General features: G+C 50.6%; 1 protein-coding gene across 9 annotated transcripts in view; it reads left to right on the top strand.

The window, feature by feature from the left end:
- Nucleotides 1–13963, top strand: part of PLB1 (phospholipase B1) — a 115727-nt gene that overhangs the window by 25877 nt on the left and 75887 nt on the right. For all 9 annotated transcript variants that reach the window (XM_054701244.1, XM_037528296.2, XM_054701245.1 and 6 more), the window contains 8 exons: nucleotides 4399–4461; nucleotides 5200–5279; nucleotides 6129–6204; nucleotides 7151–7255; nucleotides 8234–8290; nucleotides 10335–10406; nucleotides 11081–11155; nucleotides 13009–13072. In XM_054701244.1, coding sequence (XP_054557219.1) covers nucleotides 4399–4461; nucleotides 5200–5279; nucleotides 6129–6204; nucleotides 7151–7255; nucleotides 8234–8290; nucleotides 10335–10406; nucleotides 11081–11155; nucleotides 13009–13072 — 592 coding nt within the window. The remainder of the gene's footprint in view (nucleotides 1–4398; nucleotides 4462–5199; nucleotides 5280–6128; nucleotides 6205–7150; nucleotides 7256–8233; nucleotides 8291–10334; nucleotides 10407–11080; nucleotides 11156–13008; nucleotides 13073–13963) is intronic.

Raw genomic sequence — 13963 nt, 5'->3', positions numbered from 1 at the left:
GAGGGGTCGCAACACTGGGGAGGGAGCATGGAGCCACCTTCTTGACACCTGTCAGGCTGGGGCACTGCTCCTGAAGTAAGGCAAATAGAGGTATTGAAGGCTCGAGAAACCACATACAGGGACAGGTGTTTCTAATTTGCCAGCCTGCATTCAGAAAAAGGAAATGTGCAGATAAGCTGTGTCAACAATCATTCTACTACTGAGCAAAGCCAATGTCCAAATAAACATCACTTTACCTCATTTAACTCTGATCTCACTTAGGCACTGAATGTAAGAATCCAGCAAGATGTGTGCTCCTCTCAGCCCTTTGGAGTTTTGTTCACCATGAGCTCTGACGAGACCCCTGTGGTCTTTGTAGCAAGCTGTGCCTCCTAGACTCTGGCTTTCCTGGGAACAGGACCTAAAGCACATTGCTTTGCTTTTTTATGTGGCTATCTGTGACTTACATCTTTTTTTTTTTTGCCATTAAACTGATCATTTCTACTTAAGAAATTTCTGTTTTAAGAGAGATAATGACAAACTAGAATCTGTCCATGGAAAAACCAGGATAATGAAATTTCTAGAAATTATCTTAGATGAAATAGTTGAAGAATTCAACTACCTATTTATTGAACAAAAGCAGAGTAAATGAACAAGGGGATGTTTTGATCTGAAGATAAACAGCTTCAAACGTTCAGAAAACTATTACACACACACACACACACACACATATTCTCACACTCACACTTTAGTACTTTTCCAAACAACAGAACTTGAACCAGAACTTGACACATCTTTACTGAAGAGTGTCCAAGTGAAGACCAGTTGGAAGTTCAGGGTGGCTCAGCCATCTAGACCATGTGACATAAATGCCACGAGACTTTTCCGGAAAATGAATTCTGGTGGCCACCACACTAGTCCTGCCACTTGTGATGGCCCAATTCTCTGCCCACTGTCCTCTCAGCACCTCCACCAGGCCAAGGCACAGGCATGGGTGACGTTTCTTGACATGTGGTCTGTCCTCTCTTCTGTGACCCCTCCCACAACCTGTACTCCTGTCTTCCTCCCAACACCCATGCCCCACTGACTCCTGGCACACTGTCAGCCCTCCCCTCCCCGCCCCCACCTTAGCGACATTGGGCCCCGGAGAATACTGACTGAGGCCTGCCGCCCCTCGCCAGCTCTTGCTGAACAACATTCCCACAGGAGCTCCTGGGTTGGCAGCATTTAGATCTTAAAGGTTTGTTGCTCTATTTAACCCTCTACTTCCTCCCATGCCAAGTGCAATTTCCATGTCCTGTTTTATTCTCTTCCTCCCTCGTGGGTCATTACGCACACCAGCATTTTTGGGCGAATTGAGGATTCATGCATTGACATGCTAAAGCATGCATTTGGGCATTGCTGCATTCCTCTCTACAGCCTCTTGTCCATCCGTCCATATTCCTGTGTAAATTCATTCTCTTCTTCATACACAGGCACATGCTGCTCTCTTTAGGATGAGTTTGTTCATGCTTGAGTGTGCTTCATTTTTTTTTTAATATTTGAATGCAATCATTGATGCTTATACTCATTCATCATTTCTTCCATATACTTGTGCTACCTTCAAGCTTTCCTAGGGTAATTTTGCATTCTTTCATGGCATTTATGTCATCGAGCATTCTTGCTACAGAGTGCGCATGCCTGTGTGCATTCATCCATTTGTGCATTATTTACTTTTGTTAATTTTTAGGTACACAAGCTGTGCACAAATGCTTCCTCCTCCCAAGAAAAAAAAAAACAAAAACATTGCAGTTAAAGCTAAAATATCCTTTGGCCACCAGCCACAATCCACTCCCTCTTATTTCTAAACTTTTTACATATCTATGAATCCTAGTATTATTTTGCATGTGTGTGTGAGAGAATGAGAGATTTAATGTAAATAGCATTTGTAATTATTGAGCAATTATCTTCACTAACCAAGTATTTTTGCGAGTTAGTCATGTCGATACGTATGGACTGAGTTTATTCATACTTAGAATCGCACACCTTTAATTTGTAAACATATGACAGAAGTAATTATGCCTTGCTTCTAGTTTCTAAGTGGCTATAAGCCAGTGACTTGATTCCATAAATTTACTTCATTGTAACAATGCTATGAGCATCCACTCAGGTTTGCTCTTTAATGCCTTTTTCTTCCATCTTGATTTTCCTTTTGTACAAGCCCCACCAGGCTTTGGAGCCTGGACTGAACCCCACTTCCTTCTTTTCCCCACTCCTAGGCCTCCTCTCTTGGCTGCCTGGGCCCTTCCTTCTCTTCCCTCTGCTCCTCCACACACTCTGGACCCAGACTTGCCTTTTACCTGTAGCGTCTCTGGTGGCATCTTGGCCACCGCGCCCTCTGCTCCTCCCCCGGGAATAGCCCCACACCCCACTGGAGTTCTTACACTGCATTTTTATCCCTAAAACACACCCCAGGCATGGTCTGTCCCTCAGGGTTGTTCTGAAGACCCCAGGGGCCTCGGGAGGAGCCTCTGAGGGCAAAGGCAAGGCTGAGATGGGGGCTCCTGGTTTCCCCGACTTCCCAGGGCAACTCTGCCTGTGCCTGTGTCATATGTCAAGTTGTCACATGAGATCAAGGTGTCTTACTGTTAAGGGGAAATGTTAAAGTCCTGTCCTGGTCTGCTCAGAACCTGGAATTCTGAAGAGAACTTTGGCTTCTTTCAAGGGGAATAGGTAAGGGCCTGGATTTGCTCATTAAGGGTGTCTTAGGGCCAGAGTCCTGCCAGAGCAAGCTCGTGCTCTCCCCTTGGCGGGAACAGTGCTCCCTTGCGGCTGCTTGGTGGGTCCAGCTGCTCTGGGGTAGAAGCTTCAGAAGTGGACAGTAAACTGGGTCATAGCAGTGATGCTGGGACGCCAAAATCTAGTTTTATTCACAAGATCAAAAATAAGCTAAAAGAAAAGACAAAAATGAAGGAAAAAAACCCAAAATGTATCACACTGCAAGAAATGCACACGTTTATTCACTGCAAATGCTTAGAAATGGGCATCAACATTTTGGAAGGTAGACAGGCAATAGGATGCAAGAAATGGAGATAGGTCTCTTTTGGCTAACTGAACCCACTTCCTTGGGGATAAAACCCAAGGAAATAATTTATTAGAAAAAGTTAAACCTGGCCTTAGCACATCATTGACACAGAGCTTCCTTCTAAGTCTGGGGGCAGAAGATTCAATAGAAACGTGCAAGTTTATTTAGACAAAAATTTTTCCTGACTTTGGGTTCAAGGAGTTTATTTTGTATGACCTTATAAGCAGGGACATCGTACTGGGGTGGCATCTTCCCCTAGAGTTAGTGCCCTAAGTGACAACCATTCAGTACCTGAAATGCCTGGGTGGCCCATTTCATCTGCAGCCCTGAATAAGCAGAGTCTCTAAAGGCAAGGTTCACCCTCAGAGGAGAACCACATGGGGCTCCCCCATTTCCCTGGGAATGCTGGATGCCCCAAATGCGGTACAGACCAGGAATAGACACTCTCCTCTTCACAAGAGAAAGTGTGAAGCTTAGTGTCAACCTCAGGGAGCGACACAGCTGGACAGAGGCTGTGGTCACTACTGCGACAGCGGGCAGAGTCGGCTTCCAGAGGGCGAAACAGGCACGGAGACAGGGGCCGGGGCTGCCCTCCCGCAGTCCCAGCGCTGTGACTGGCAGCTGTCTCCAGTCACTGCTTGTGTCCCCTGGGGAAAGAAACAACTTCCAGACCTTAAGGTCGGAGCCAAGACCCTTCAGGGGACAGCCAGCCAGTTCGCAGGCAGGTTAGGAGTTTGTAGTTGTTGTAAAGTTGTTGTTGTTGTTGTTGTTTTACCCTGAAAAGTTAAACCGAGAGCTTTGAAGTACACTCGCATTTGTTTTCATCATCTACAAGGCATCGGCTGGGTGGCAGCTGTTCTTAAGCATCAGTGACAGGAGCCCTGTTCTCACGTGGGGCGAGGGTGTCGGGAGAGGTTAGAGCACCAGGCAGAAGCTTTGAGGTACATCTGCCTCCTTAGATCCAGGTGTCATTGTGTTCCCCTTTGAACCTGACTCCTTCAGATAAAAGCTATTCCGTTTGCCTTTGGGAGACCGTCTGCCCTCCCAGCCCTCTCTGTGAGCTCTAGCCCTGACCTCCATTTGTACTTCCCTGAGATGAACTTTTCATTTGTGGGAGTTCAGTTTTTCCTGGTGAATGACAGATCGGGGAAATTAGAGAAGGAGAAAGCAGAAAGACCTGGAGGCTCTGGGAGCGCGACACTTTGTGGGAAACAGGTCTAGAGCCAACCTTTGTCGCCATCTTCTCGACCAAGGGCAGGCGTTGGGGAGGGAAGGCGCAGGCTGGCTGTGAGCCTGGGCGTCCTTGCTCCTGCTCCCCCATCCCCACCTGGCTCAGCACATTTCTCCTCTCACAGCAGAGTTTCGTGTCAGATGCCATGGACAAGCTGACTGAAACCCTGGACTACCTGTACCGTGAGGTAAAGCTTGTGGGTCCCCAGTGACGGAGGACCACATCCTGGGAGTGTCCCTGTGGGTGCCTTCGGGAGCCAGGAGGAAGCTGCCCTGTCCAGGATTTGTGGGGCGGGCTCTGGCTCACTCTCAAATGGCCTCCACTGGGATGGGGGGACGGGACTCCTAGGGGGGAAATGGAGACCCTAGGGCAAGAGAAAACTCAGGAAAAGCCAGTCGCTTTTCCCTTTGTGAGAACACAGGCTGTGTATGAAACGCTTTCCTCTTGCCCAGGTCATTTCTGACAGAGACTTCTGGGAAGGAAGGGGGAATATAGTCCTTGCTGAGGTCTGAGTGACCCCACTCCTTCCTGAGATCTGACTGAGTCTGGGGCAGTGACAGCCTGGAGAGGCCTCGAGGACTTTCTTGACCATGATGAGTGCCTCAGGTTCTGGGAATCCCAGGGAGCTCTGTGGCTCTCACTGCACTCCTTTTACCCCTGGAGGGCGACTTTCGGTCAGGAAGGCTCTGTAGCCTGTCGCTAGCATGGTGGGGGCTCTGTCCAAAGTGAGGGTGTGATGACACTGCTGGAGTGCGCAGCTGGCATCGCTGCGCTCACCCCAACCAAGCATCTCCCAAGAGGGTCTGCCTGTCATGCCCACCCAGAGCCCAGAACCCAAACCGGGCTCAAGCCAGGGGCCCCAGAGCAGCCCCTGGGCAGTGGGGGTGACTTACAAATGATGTCCTTCTCCTGTGCATCCTCCTAGGTGCCCAAAGCATTTGTGAACCTGGTGGATTTCTCTGAGGTTTTGTGGGATTCTTCCTTGTATCTGGGGCCTCAGCTCAGGTAAAAAGGGCCATGGAAAGGGACCAGCATTTTCTGTGTGGCTGCCGTGTGCCAGGTGCCATGGGGATGACTCCTTCACATACGTGAACCCAGTGAGGACAGCCAGGAGGGTAGCAGGAAGGAAGCCATGTGTGCACCCAGCCGGTGATGTGGGGCGGCTGGAGGCAGCCTCTGTCAAGTCTCAGTCTGGTGGATGTGGTTCTGGGTGCCCCTACCCCCACCAAAATCATTCAAGAGTTTAAAAAAAAAAAAAAAGCTTTAGCAAAACATCCACATGCCAAGAAGTGTTACTTCTGGAAATTGGAAAGACAAATAATTAAGCCTAAAAATATTTTATCTTCACAGAATTTGATTCCTACATATTTACAAATTTTTCATAGAATTTAAACCCTGTGAACCCAAGAAACCTTAACATTTCTGACTTCGCACCCAGAGAAGTTCATGTGGGAAGTCAGGACAGATGGGTCCGGGTAAGAGAGGACGAGCTGAGGGAAAGCGGGGTTTGCAGAGCAAGCAAGAGAAAGGGGCACAAGATAGGGGAGAAAGAACTGGGGGTGGGTTCTGGTGTGGGGAGCCACAAGAGGAGGCAGTGTGTGGGGAGACAGAGGGGGCGGGAGCGCCTCTCCACATCCCTTGCCCACACTAGAGAAGGAAAGGATGGCGGGGAACCAGATCTATTCTCCCGCCATTTGCTTCCTTCCTTCTCCTTCCCCCTCCAAGACTTCCAGCTTCTCCCTCCCCACAGCCTACGCCACTCCCAGGTCTCCTGGCCCCTGTGTCTCCCAGGAGGCAGCCTGCATGGCTCACACCGCCTCAAAGAGCTCACTTCCCCCTTGCTCTAACCCGCAGCCCTGAAGCAGAGTCCTGCGGGTGCTCAGTGGAGACCTCGGTGCTGTCCAGGGCTGTGACGCAGTGGACCTATCAGGTCTGGGCGATGGGGCGCTGGCTCACAGGCGAGGGGCCTCGTGGAGGAGATCAGGGGTGGGAGGAGCAATTAGGAACCAAGTTGGGTCCTGTGGGACGTCCCCAGGGGAATTCGGGAACAAGTAGGGGCCATGTTTGGGGGTGTAAGACTCTGCCAGTGGAATTCAGGCACCAAAGAGGGTACTTCCTGGTGATGATGCATATTCCTGTATGTAAAATGGGGATGGCAATGCTGGGGGGCTGAGTAGTGATACTAAAGGTAAAAGATGATGAAGAACTCTGGAAAGGCTGAAAAGCCTTTGATCATCATCCCAGCTTGTGCCACTATGGCCTGTGACTGGTGAGCTGGTTTTGTCCAGCCTAGGCTCGGTCCCCAGACTACAGCCCCAGGTCAAGTCAGGCCTCTTGAAGATGTGCTTTCCAGTTTAGGGAGGAGACCCCAGGGGAGTGTGAATGGTTCAGAGGAAGCTATTGTCTCTGTCAGCACCCAGCTCAAAGCTCAGTTCCTACTGACAGATGTTAACATGATGATTTTAGTTTAAGAAAAAAGTTACACATCAACCTGCGTGGCACTTCTCTCACTCTGAAAATGAGGGCCTTCTGAGTAATTAATGGAAAATCCCTCCACAAGACTTTGCCCTTGAGAGAACATGGGCTCTAGCCTAGTGCTGGCCTGGTCTATGTTAATACTTGAGCTTCTAGAAAATATATTTTGGGCCTGTGTCTGTATTACCAGCTGCGTCAGAAGAAAACGAAAACTGAATTTAGTTCATCCAGGGACCCTGAGGTGCGAGATGAGAGCTCCAGAAGAGCACTGAATTCAGAACAGCCTGGTGTGCTGGGTGGTTGTGAGGTGGGTGGGGGTGGGGGGGCGCCGAGCTCCCTGGCCAGGCCGGGCTAGCTGCCCCACCGGTGTTCCTGGCTGCACGCCTCTCTCCCTTCTTCAGGAAGCCTGGCATCACCTCCTGGCCTCCAGCAGGTACAATGAGCAAGACTCCTTCGCCCTGGTCTTCCAGCCGTTCTTCTATGAGGCAGACCTGACCCCCCTCTGGGTGAGTGCAGGGGCCCTGAGGAGCCTGGCCACACACCCTCCCTCTCCCACTCACCTCTGCTGAGGCCCGGATCCAGGGGGTCTCACCAAGTCTAGGGTGTGCAGTCTCAGGAAAGTACCGCAATGGTCTCCTACATTCTTGTACAGTTTCCCCATGGGGCTGGAGAGCCCTTGGGGCCAGAGCCCTGGAGGTAAAGAGCTGGGGCTCCAGTCAGAGGGCTCTTGGCTCTGGAGGAGGCCAGCGTGTTCCCTCAGGCAGGTGCTTCAGCTCTCCGTGCCTGGCTCGGCCAGCATCTGTGAAGTCAGGGCCCTCGTTCCTATTCCCTCCCTCTAGCGTGGGGGTCAGGATGGTCAGCAAATAACTCAGAACCACCCCCCCCCCAGCTACTGTCATTCCTGAGGGGAAAATTTGTCAAGTACCACATCTCACCTCTAGTTTCTCCTCCCTTTCCCCGGCACCTTCCTCTCCATCCATCCCTGGAAGGTTTGAGCTGTGCCTGTGCCCCATCTCTGCAGGTCACTCGGCAAACACCCCTTGCCCAGTGGGCCAGCCCACCAGCACCCCCTGGGGTCCATGTGTGCTCAGCAAGTTCTCAGTGGTGCCCCAGGGTTTCATCGGACACTTGCCCTCCCTCCCAGCTCCTGGGAGGCCTCCAGACCTCACCTGTGATAAAATAGAGGCTTAAAGGGAGGAGAAGGAATGTAAGTTCCTAGCACCGCTCCCCCCTATTGAGACAGTCACCCACACAACCCAGCCACCACTCCTGTTGACTCATGTGGAGCACTCCGCAACCGCAAGGAGGAGCCGGACCTACTCCAGGGTAGTGGCCCTGTAGGTACCCACCATTATGGATGGGGGAGGGCAGAGAGAAAGCACTTGGAAGAGACAAAGCCACCCCATCTCTGACAGAGCTACAAAGTATGTGGCAGGTCCCCCCACCTTGGGGGCCAGCAGCGGTTCTTATTGGTTCTCTTTCAGGAGAAACGGCCACTGCAGGATCCCACCACACTGGCCTTGCATCTCTGGGATAATATGGTGAGCGACTGGGGGTGCTGGGAGGTGACTGTGCCATCCTGGGGGCATTGGCCTGCAGAAGGGGATGGTGAGGGCTTCACTACCACGTCTACTCTGCCCACTGCTTCAACAGGGGCCTGCAGGACACCAGCAGGATTCCAGAATGGAGATACAGGTTCCCCCGGGACCCCACCCATATGCTGGGATGGCCCAGCTCTGACATCCTGGCAGTTCCACCTTCTCATCTAGGGCAGAGCTGCCGTCTCGCCAGTGAGCCAGACTCTGGGTGCAGCAGCCTCAGTCCTGTTCCTCTAGAAGGCAGGGAATTTCCTCAGAGTCCACATGGAAGGCTTCATGTGAAGTGGGCACTGGGGGGTGGGCTCATGTTGCGATTCTGGTCCAGCTTACAGGCCATCGTGTGCTTTCAAAGGCCCAGGGTGGTGCTGGGGATAAGCCTGGACTTTAGAGAGATGAAAACCTGGATCAAATCCTAATTCTGCTTCTCATAAGCTGCAGGCGCTTAGGTCTCAACTCCCTCTTTGCAAAACCCAGCTCATAACTTTTTTTTTTTTTTTTAGAGGCATGCTTTTTTTTTATTTATTTGTTTGCTGGTTTGTTTGTTTGTTTTTGTTATACATGCACTGGGTACAGTCAGAAGCGCGGGAGGGTGAGAGAATTCACCAGAGCCAGAGCGGGGAACAGAGCAGGCAGAAGGACCGAAGTACACTGCTGAGGGGAGCAGCGGGCGGCAGGAGAGGTCTGCGCGCCCTGTGGGACCCTCCTCCGGTGGCCGGGGAGAAGCCGGGGATCGAACAGGCGCCGCAGAGGCCGCGGGCAGCTTCGCAACCCAGCGCTCAACCACTGCGCCACTGGGGAGGCCCCCAGCTCATAACCTTTGACCCTACATGTCAACTGTGTAGCTCACTCCTAGCCTATAGTAAGTACCCCACACATGACAACTCTTTTTACTAGAAATATGACAGGCTTTCCCCAGGCCTCCAGGCGCCCTCCAGACTATTTGGGATTACTCAGTCATGGAATTGTGACTTTCCAGGGCACCAGACAGACCTGATTTTGCCATTTATTTTTTTCCCATCCAAGCTGCCCTATTTTTAGAATTCCAGTGACAGAAACTTGTTTTTTTTTTTCTAAATTTCTTTCTCTTCAACTGGTGTGCTGAGCTGAGCTCGGTGAGCAGCTGTGTTTGAGTGTGAGTTAGTAACACAGTGGGTAAGGAGGAGGGGCCGGTGACTGGCCTCAGGCAGCCCATGCCAACAGAACCAGCACCCTCTGGAGAGGCACCCCATTTCCTTAACAAAGGGCCCCTGCAGTGGGCCTGGCTGCCGGACCCCTCTTTTTATCATCTAAGTGGCGATGATCCCCCATCCCTCATTTCTGAATTCTGGACATTCTAGTCATACGGGGACTGTGCCATGTCGCTCTGTGCCCCTATTAATGACTCTGGCAGATCCAGGACCTGTCACTTGGCCCCCTCACAATGGTGCAAGCTGCCTCCCGTGACAGGGTTGCATTCCCTCTTGGACGTGGACACAAGGGACGCATGAGGAGAGGCCTCTGCTTTACACGAGAAATCTGTGCTTGCCCCTCCTTCCTATTCTGACTCTTCTCCCAGGGAAATTTAATTAGTGAGCTGGCCAGAAGCTGGGCAGCAAGGAGGGGCAAGAGAAGCCAACTGAAGAAAGTACCTGGATGACCCAGGAGCAGTATGACCCACTGAGAGGCTCTCAGTGGGATCCAGAAACCAATGACCTCATCCCAGCTCAGCATCTCCACGGTCCCTTTCTCCTGTTAAATCAGGGGGTGGACTAGGATGCAGAGGCCCCTTGGGTAGGCAGCAGAATCCCCCCAAGGGGAAGGCCACTTACAATGCAGAGAATTCGGATCCCAGTCCAGAATTTCTGACTCGATAGGTTGTGGGATGGAGGCAGTGTGATGCGGAGGCCCCCTGGCCAGGGTCAGGCTTGGAGAACACCACACTAACGTGATGTCTTAGTGGTACCCTGAAATGCTGCCACCTGTGCAAACTTCTCAACTTCCTTCCCAGATGAAGCCCGTGGAAGAGAAAGATGAGACACTGAGTACAAGAGAGCAGAACACTGTGAAATGTCCCCCTCAGGTAAGCAAGAACTGGGGAGGGGAAGGGAGTCTCTTGCTGAACGGGGCAGAGAGGTGGCGTCACCAAGAGAGATTTTCTGTGAAGCGGGGTCTTTCCAGACCTGAGATATTAGCCCCCTTAGACTCCTGCCTGGGTCTGTTCTTCTGATCCTGTGTACTTGACACACCTAAGGTTCACCCCTGGGGGTCAGGAGAGCCGCCGTTGCAGAACCAGGGTCTCTGGCCATCTGTGGAGGGCATCGGAACAGAAGCCCCAGCCCCCAGCCCACCTGGCCTGGAATGTGAATAGTGGCGTCTTAACTATGTGTCTGACGTGCAGCAGGTATAGAATTGATGTTATTGAAGAAACAAATAAGAAAATAACAAATGAGGAAATTCCTTTTATAATTTAATGCTAGTCAAATTTTTTACCTTAATGAATTGGTAAGATTTTTTTGTGACTAGACTATAAGAACTCTATAATTCATCCTGTTTTCCTCTTTGTTCTGACTACCAGGAAGCTTCCAATTAAGCTCTTTTCATAGAAATATGTTACTTTGACTGGTTGTGTGAGTCTCCAGGTAAAGAGCAAGAGGTGCTCAGAGAGAGCTTTCACATCCAGCGATACTGCTGAATGATAAAGCCTGAAGATAGGGGGTACAGTCATGATTAACGACACACTGCTCTTCTCTGCAGGAGTACCCCTATCTGTTCACCTACAGGAACAGTGACTACCCACCCAGGTTGCTACCATTCAACAAGACACTTGAGGTATGGAGAGGTTTTCTGGGACCTGACCAGCATTCAAATTAACGAGGGCCCCTGCCTAGTGCAGAGTCTCTGGAAGCTTCTGTGTGGCTCTTTATGCCCCAGAACCCATGGGTGGGCCAGGAAGGTGAAGGATGCCCCATAAGTCTCTACAAAAGCCTCAGCACCCAGCAACCTGTGGGCTCACGGAGTACGTTGGGGTGCTCAGCACTTCCTGATTTCCATTTGTTTTGATGTGAGACAAGATTCTGCAGGCCCTCCCTAAATCTGACAAGACCCCTGAAACTCAGCAGAGCCTTTAATCTGAAGGGAAAGTTCAGAAAGGTGGAGAGGTGTAGGGAAGTCTGGACGCAGACAGTGTAGTGACACAGAGGCCTCAGAAGTTGGTACATGCCTGCAGGGGCCAGCTCACATGTCCCCACATCCGGCTTGTTCCTTATTTCCCGAGTCTTTCCTGATTCTTCCTGTGAAGGCTGGAGAGGGCAGCCTGCATTCCTCGGAAGAACCAAGAAACAGTGCAAGGCTGACATCCTCATTCTCGAAAACCAGAGACCAGTTATGGTCGAGAGTTGAAACTAATTGGGTCCTGGCACATCCCCACCCCCCTGCTGTATACAAGGGTGAGGTGTGAGTCAGGTGGCGGAGGCCAGCTGATGACCTGGACCCTATCACCAGAAACACAGCATGGAACACTCGATTTGTCAACTTGTTCCACACTCTCAGACTAATATATCACCAGTGAGGATACACCTGGCAGGCAGCATGACACAGGGAGGTGAGAGAAAAGGCTCTGGGTTCAAATCCAGGCTCTTCTACTTATAGGCTCTGTGTCAGGTGTTGCTATTAATTTCACCTGATAAGAAGGGATGGTACATTCCTACAGGGTACAGTCACTGAATACCTGCTCTGTGCAAGTAGAATGGAGACTCACTGAAGGCAGGGGCTCAGACCAGGTACTCAATCACTATTTGTTGAATGACCAACTGTTTGGATGGGCAGATATCAGGCATAAGATGTTAAAAAAAATTAAAAATACATTGCTCGTATCAAGGACCTCTTTCTAGTGAGTGATAAGTACTCACCAATAAGCACTGTGATGGAAGTTCCCATGGGTGTTGTAGGAACACAGGAGAAAAGCTGAGAGGAAATTGAAGAAGTCTTCTTCACAAAGATACTCATGACCTCAGCCTTGAAGGATGACTAAGGCTGAGCCGGGTGGAGGGAAGTGGAGGGAAGGGAAGGGGGCAAGTGAGCATGTTGGTGAGTGCATGGGCAGAGACGTGGAGCGCCTAAGATCTGGGCCAAGGACTGAGCATATATGAGCAACTCTTATGCCATGCTAAGGGGGTGGGACTTTATGCGATGTTTACACAGTAGAAATTTTTTCAACAAAGAAATATTTGTTAAGCATCTACTGTGTGCTATTCTGGACTCTGGGGATGCAACAATACACAGATGAAACCACCTGTTTTCACTGGGAATTTGGGCCAGGGAGTGACATGGTTAAATTACACTGAGGGAGGGAGACCTGGTTGAATGGGTTCAGAAGGCTGGGGAAGAAGCCCACGAGACAGAGGTGGTGACGCTGTGAGTACTGCAGTAGTCCAGGCAAGAAATAACAAACATCCACACGCAGGCCAAGGTCCAGGGACGAGCAAAGAGATCTCAGGCTTGGGAGCATTTGGAAAGGATGTCGTAGACCCTCTGGCATGTTGAATGAGAGGGAGAAATCTTAAAAAATTGACATTAAGTTTCTATGTTAAGTGGTATTTTCCATAATAGAGGTCTCATTTATTACTGAATTTCCTACGTTGCAAGATCTGTTTTTTCTTATTGTTCTGTGTGTCTCATTTCAGCAAGAAGAGGGAGTACAACTCGAGTGTCACGACAGGAATCCCTCCAGGGATGTCCCCACATCAGGTATATGACTTGAGTCAAGTGACTTTTAACTCATTTGAAACTAAAATCACCAAAATAAGGGTCACTCCACATGACAGGTATGACAGGTATTTCCCACCATCTGAGATACACCTGGGAGGTTTTTTCTAGGACAATGGAAATAACTGGATTTGTAGGTGCGTGCCTGTGTCTGTTTATTCTGTGACTGAAACATGATAGTGACGTCATTCTCAGATCATTTATTTTTTATTTTTTTTTTTAGAGGCATGTTATTATTTATTTATTTGTTTGTTTGTTTGTTTATACATGCACTGGGTACAGTCAGAAGCGCGGGAAGGTGAGAGAATTCACCAGAGCCAGAGCGGGAGCAGAGCAGGCAGAAGGACCGAAGTACACTGCTGAGGGGAGCAGCGGGCGGCAGGAGAGGTCTGCACGCCATGCGGGATCCTCCTCTGGTGGCCGGGGAGCAGCCGGGGATCGAACCGGCACCCCAGAGGCCGCGGGCAGCTTCACAACCCAGCGCTCAACCGCTGCGCCACCGGGGAGGCCCTCAGATCATTTATTGAACCTGAACTGCGGGCCACATTCTACATAAGAGCCCCGTGGTAGTCAAGTGAGTGGACTTCATGGTCCCTGCCTTCATGAGGTGAATTTTTTTCTTCCCAAATAAACCTACCTTTAAGCAAGAAGCAGAAGTAGTTCACGTCCCTGTCAGAGCCCAGCACAGAACGTTCTCAGACACGGCACAGAACAGCCAAACAAAGTTGGTTTAAGTTGTTGGGTTGCGCGAGACAGAACCCCCGAGTGCCAAATCTCTTCCTCTTTTTCGGTTGGCAGGATGGTTTCCCCAGTCACTGCTCTAGCCCAGCGCTTTCTGTTATTCATGATGTTTCATCCTAGTGTGGATGGCCT

Source organism: Talpa occidentalis, unplaced genomic scaffold (genome assembly GCF_014898055.3).
Source record: "Talpa occidentalis isolate TD23 unplaced genomic scaffold, MPIMG_talOcc4v2.1 talOcc4.5, whole genome shotgun sequence".
In the NCBI taxonomy this organism is placed as follows: Eukaryota; Metazoa; Chordata; class Mammalia; order Eulipotyphla; family Talpidae; genus Talpa; species Talpa occidentalis.
This window is presented reverse-complemented; position numbering and strand designations above follow the sequence as displayed.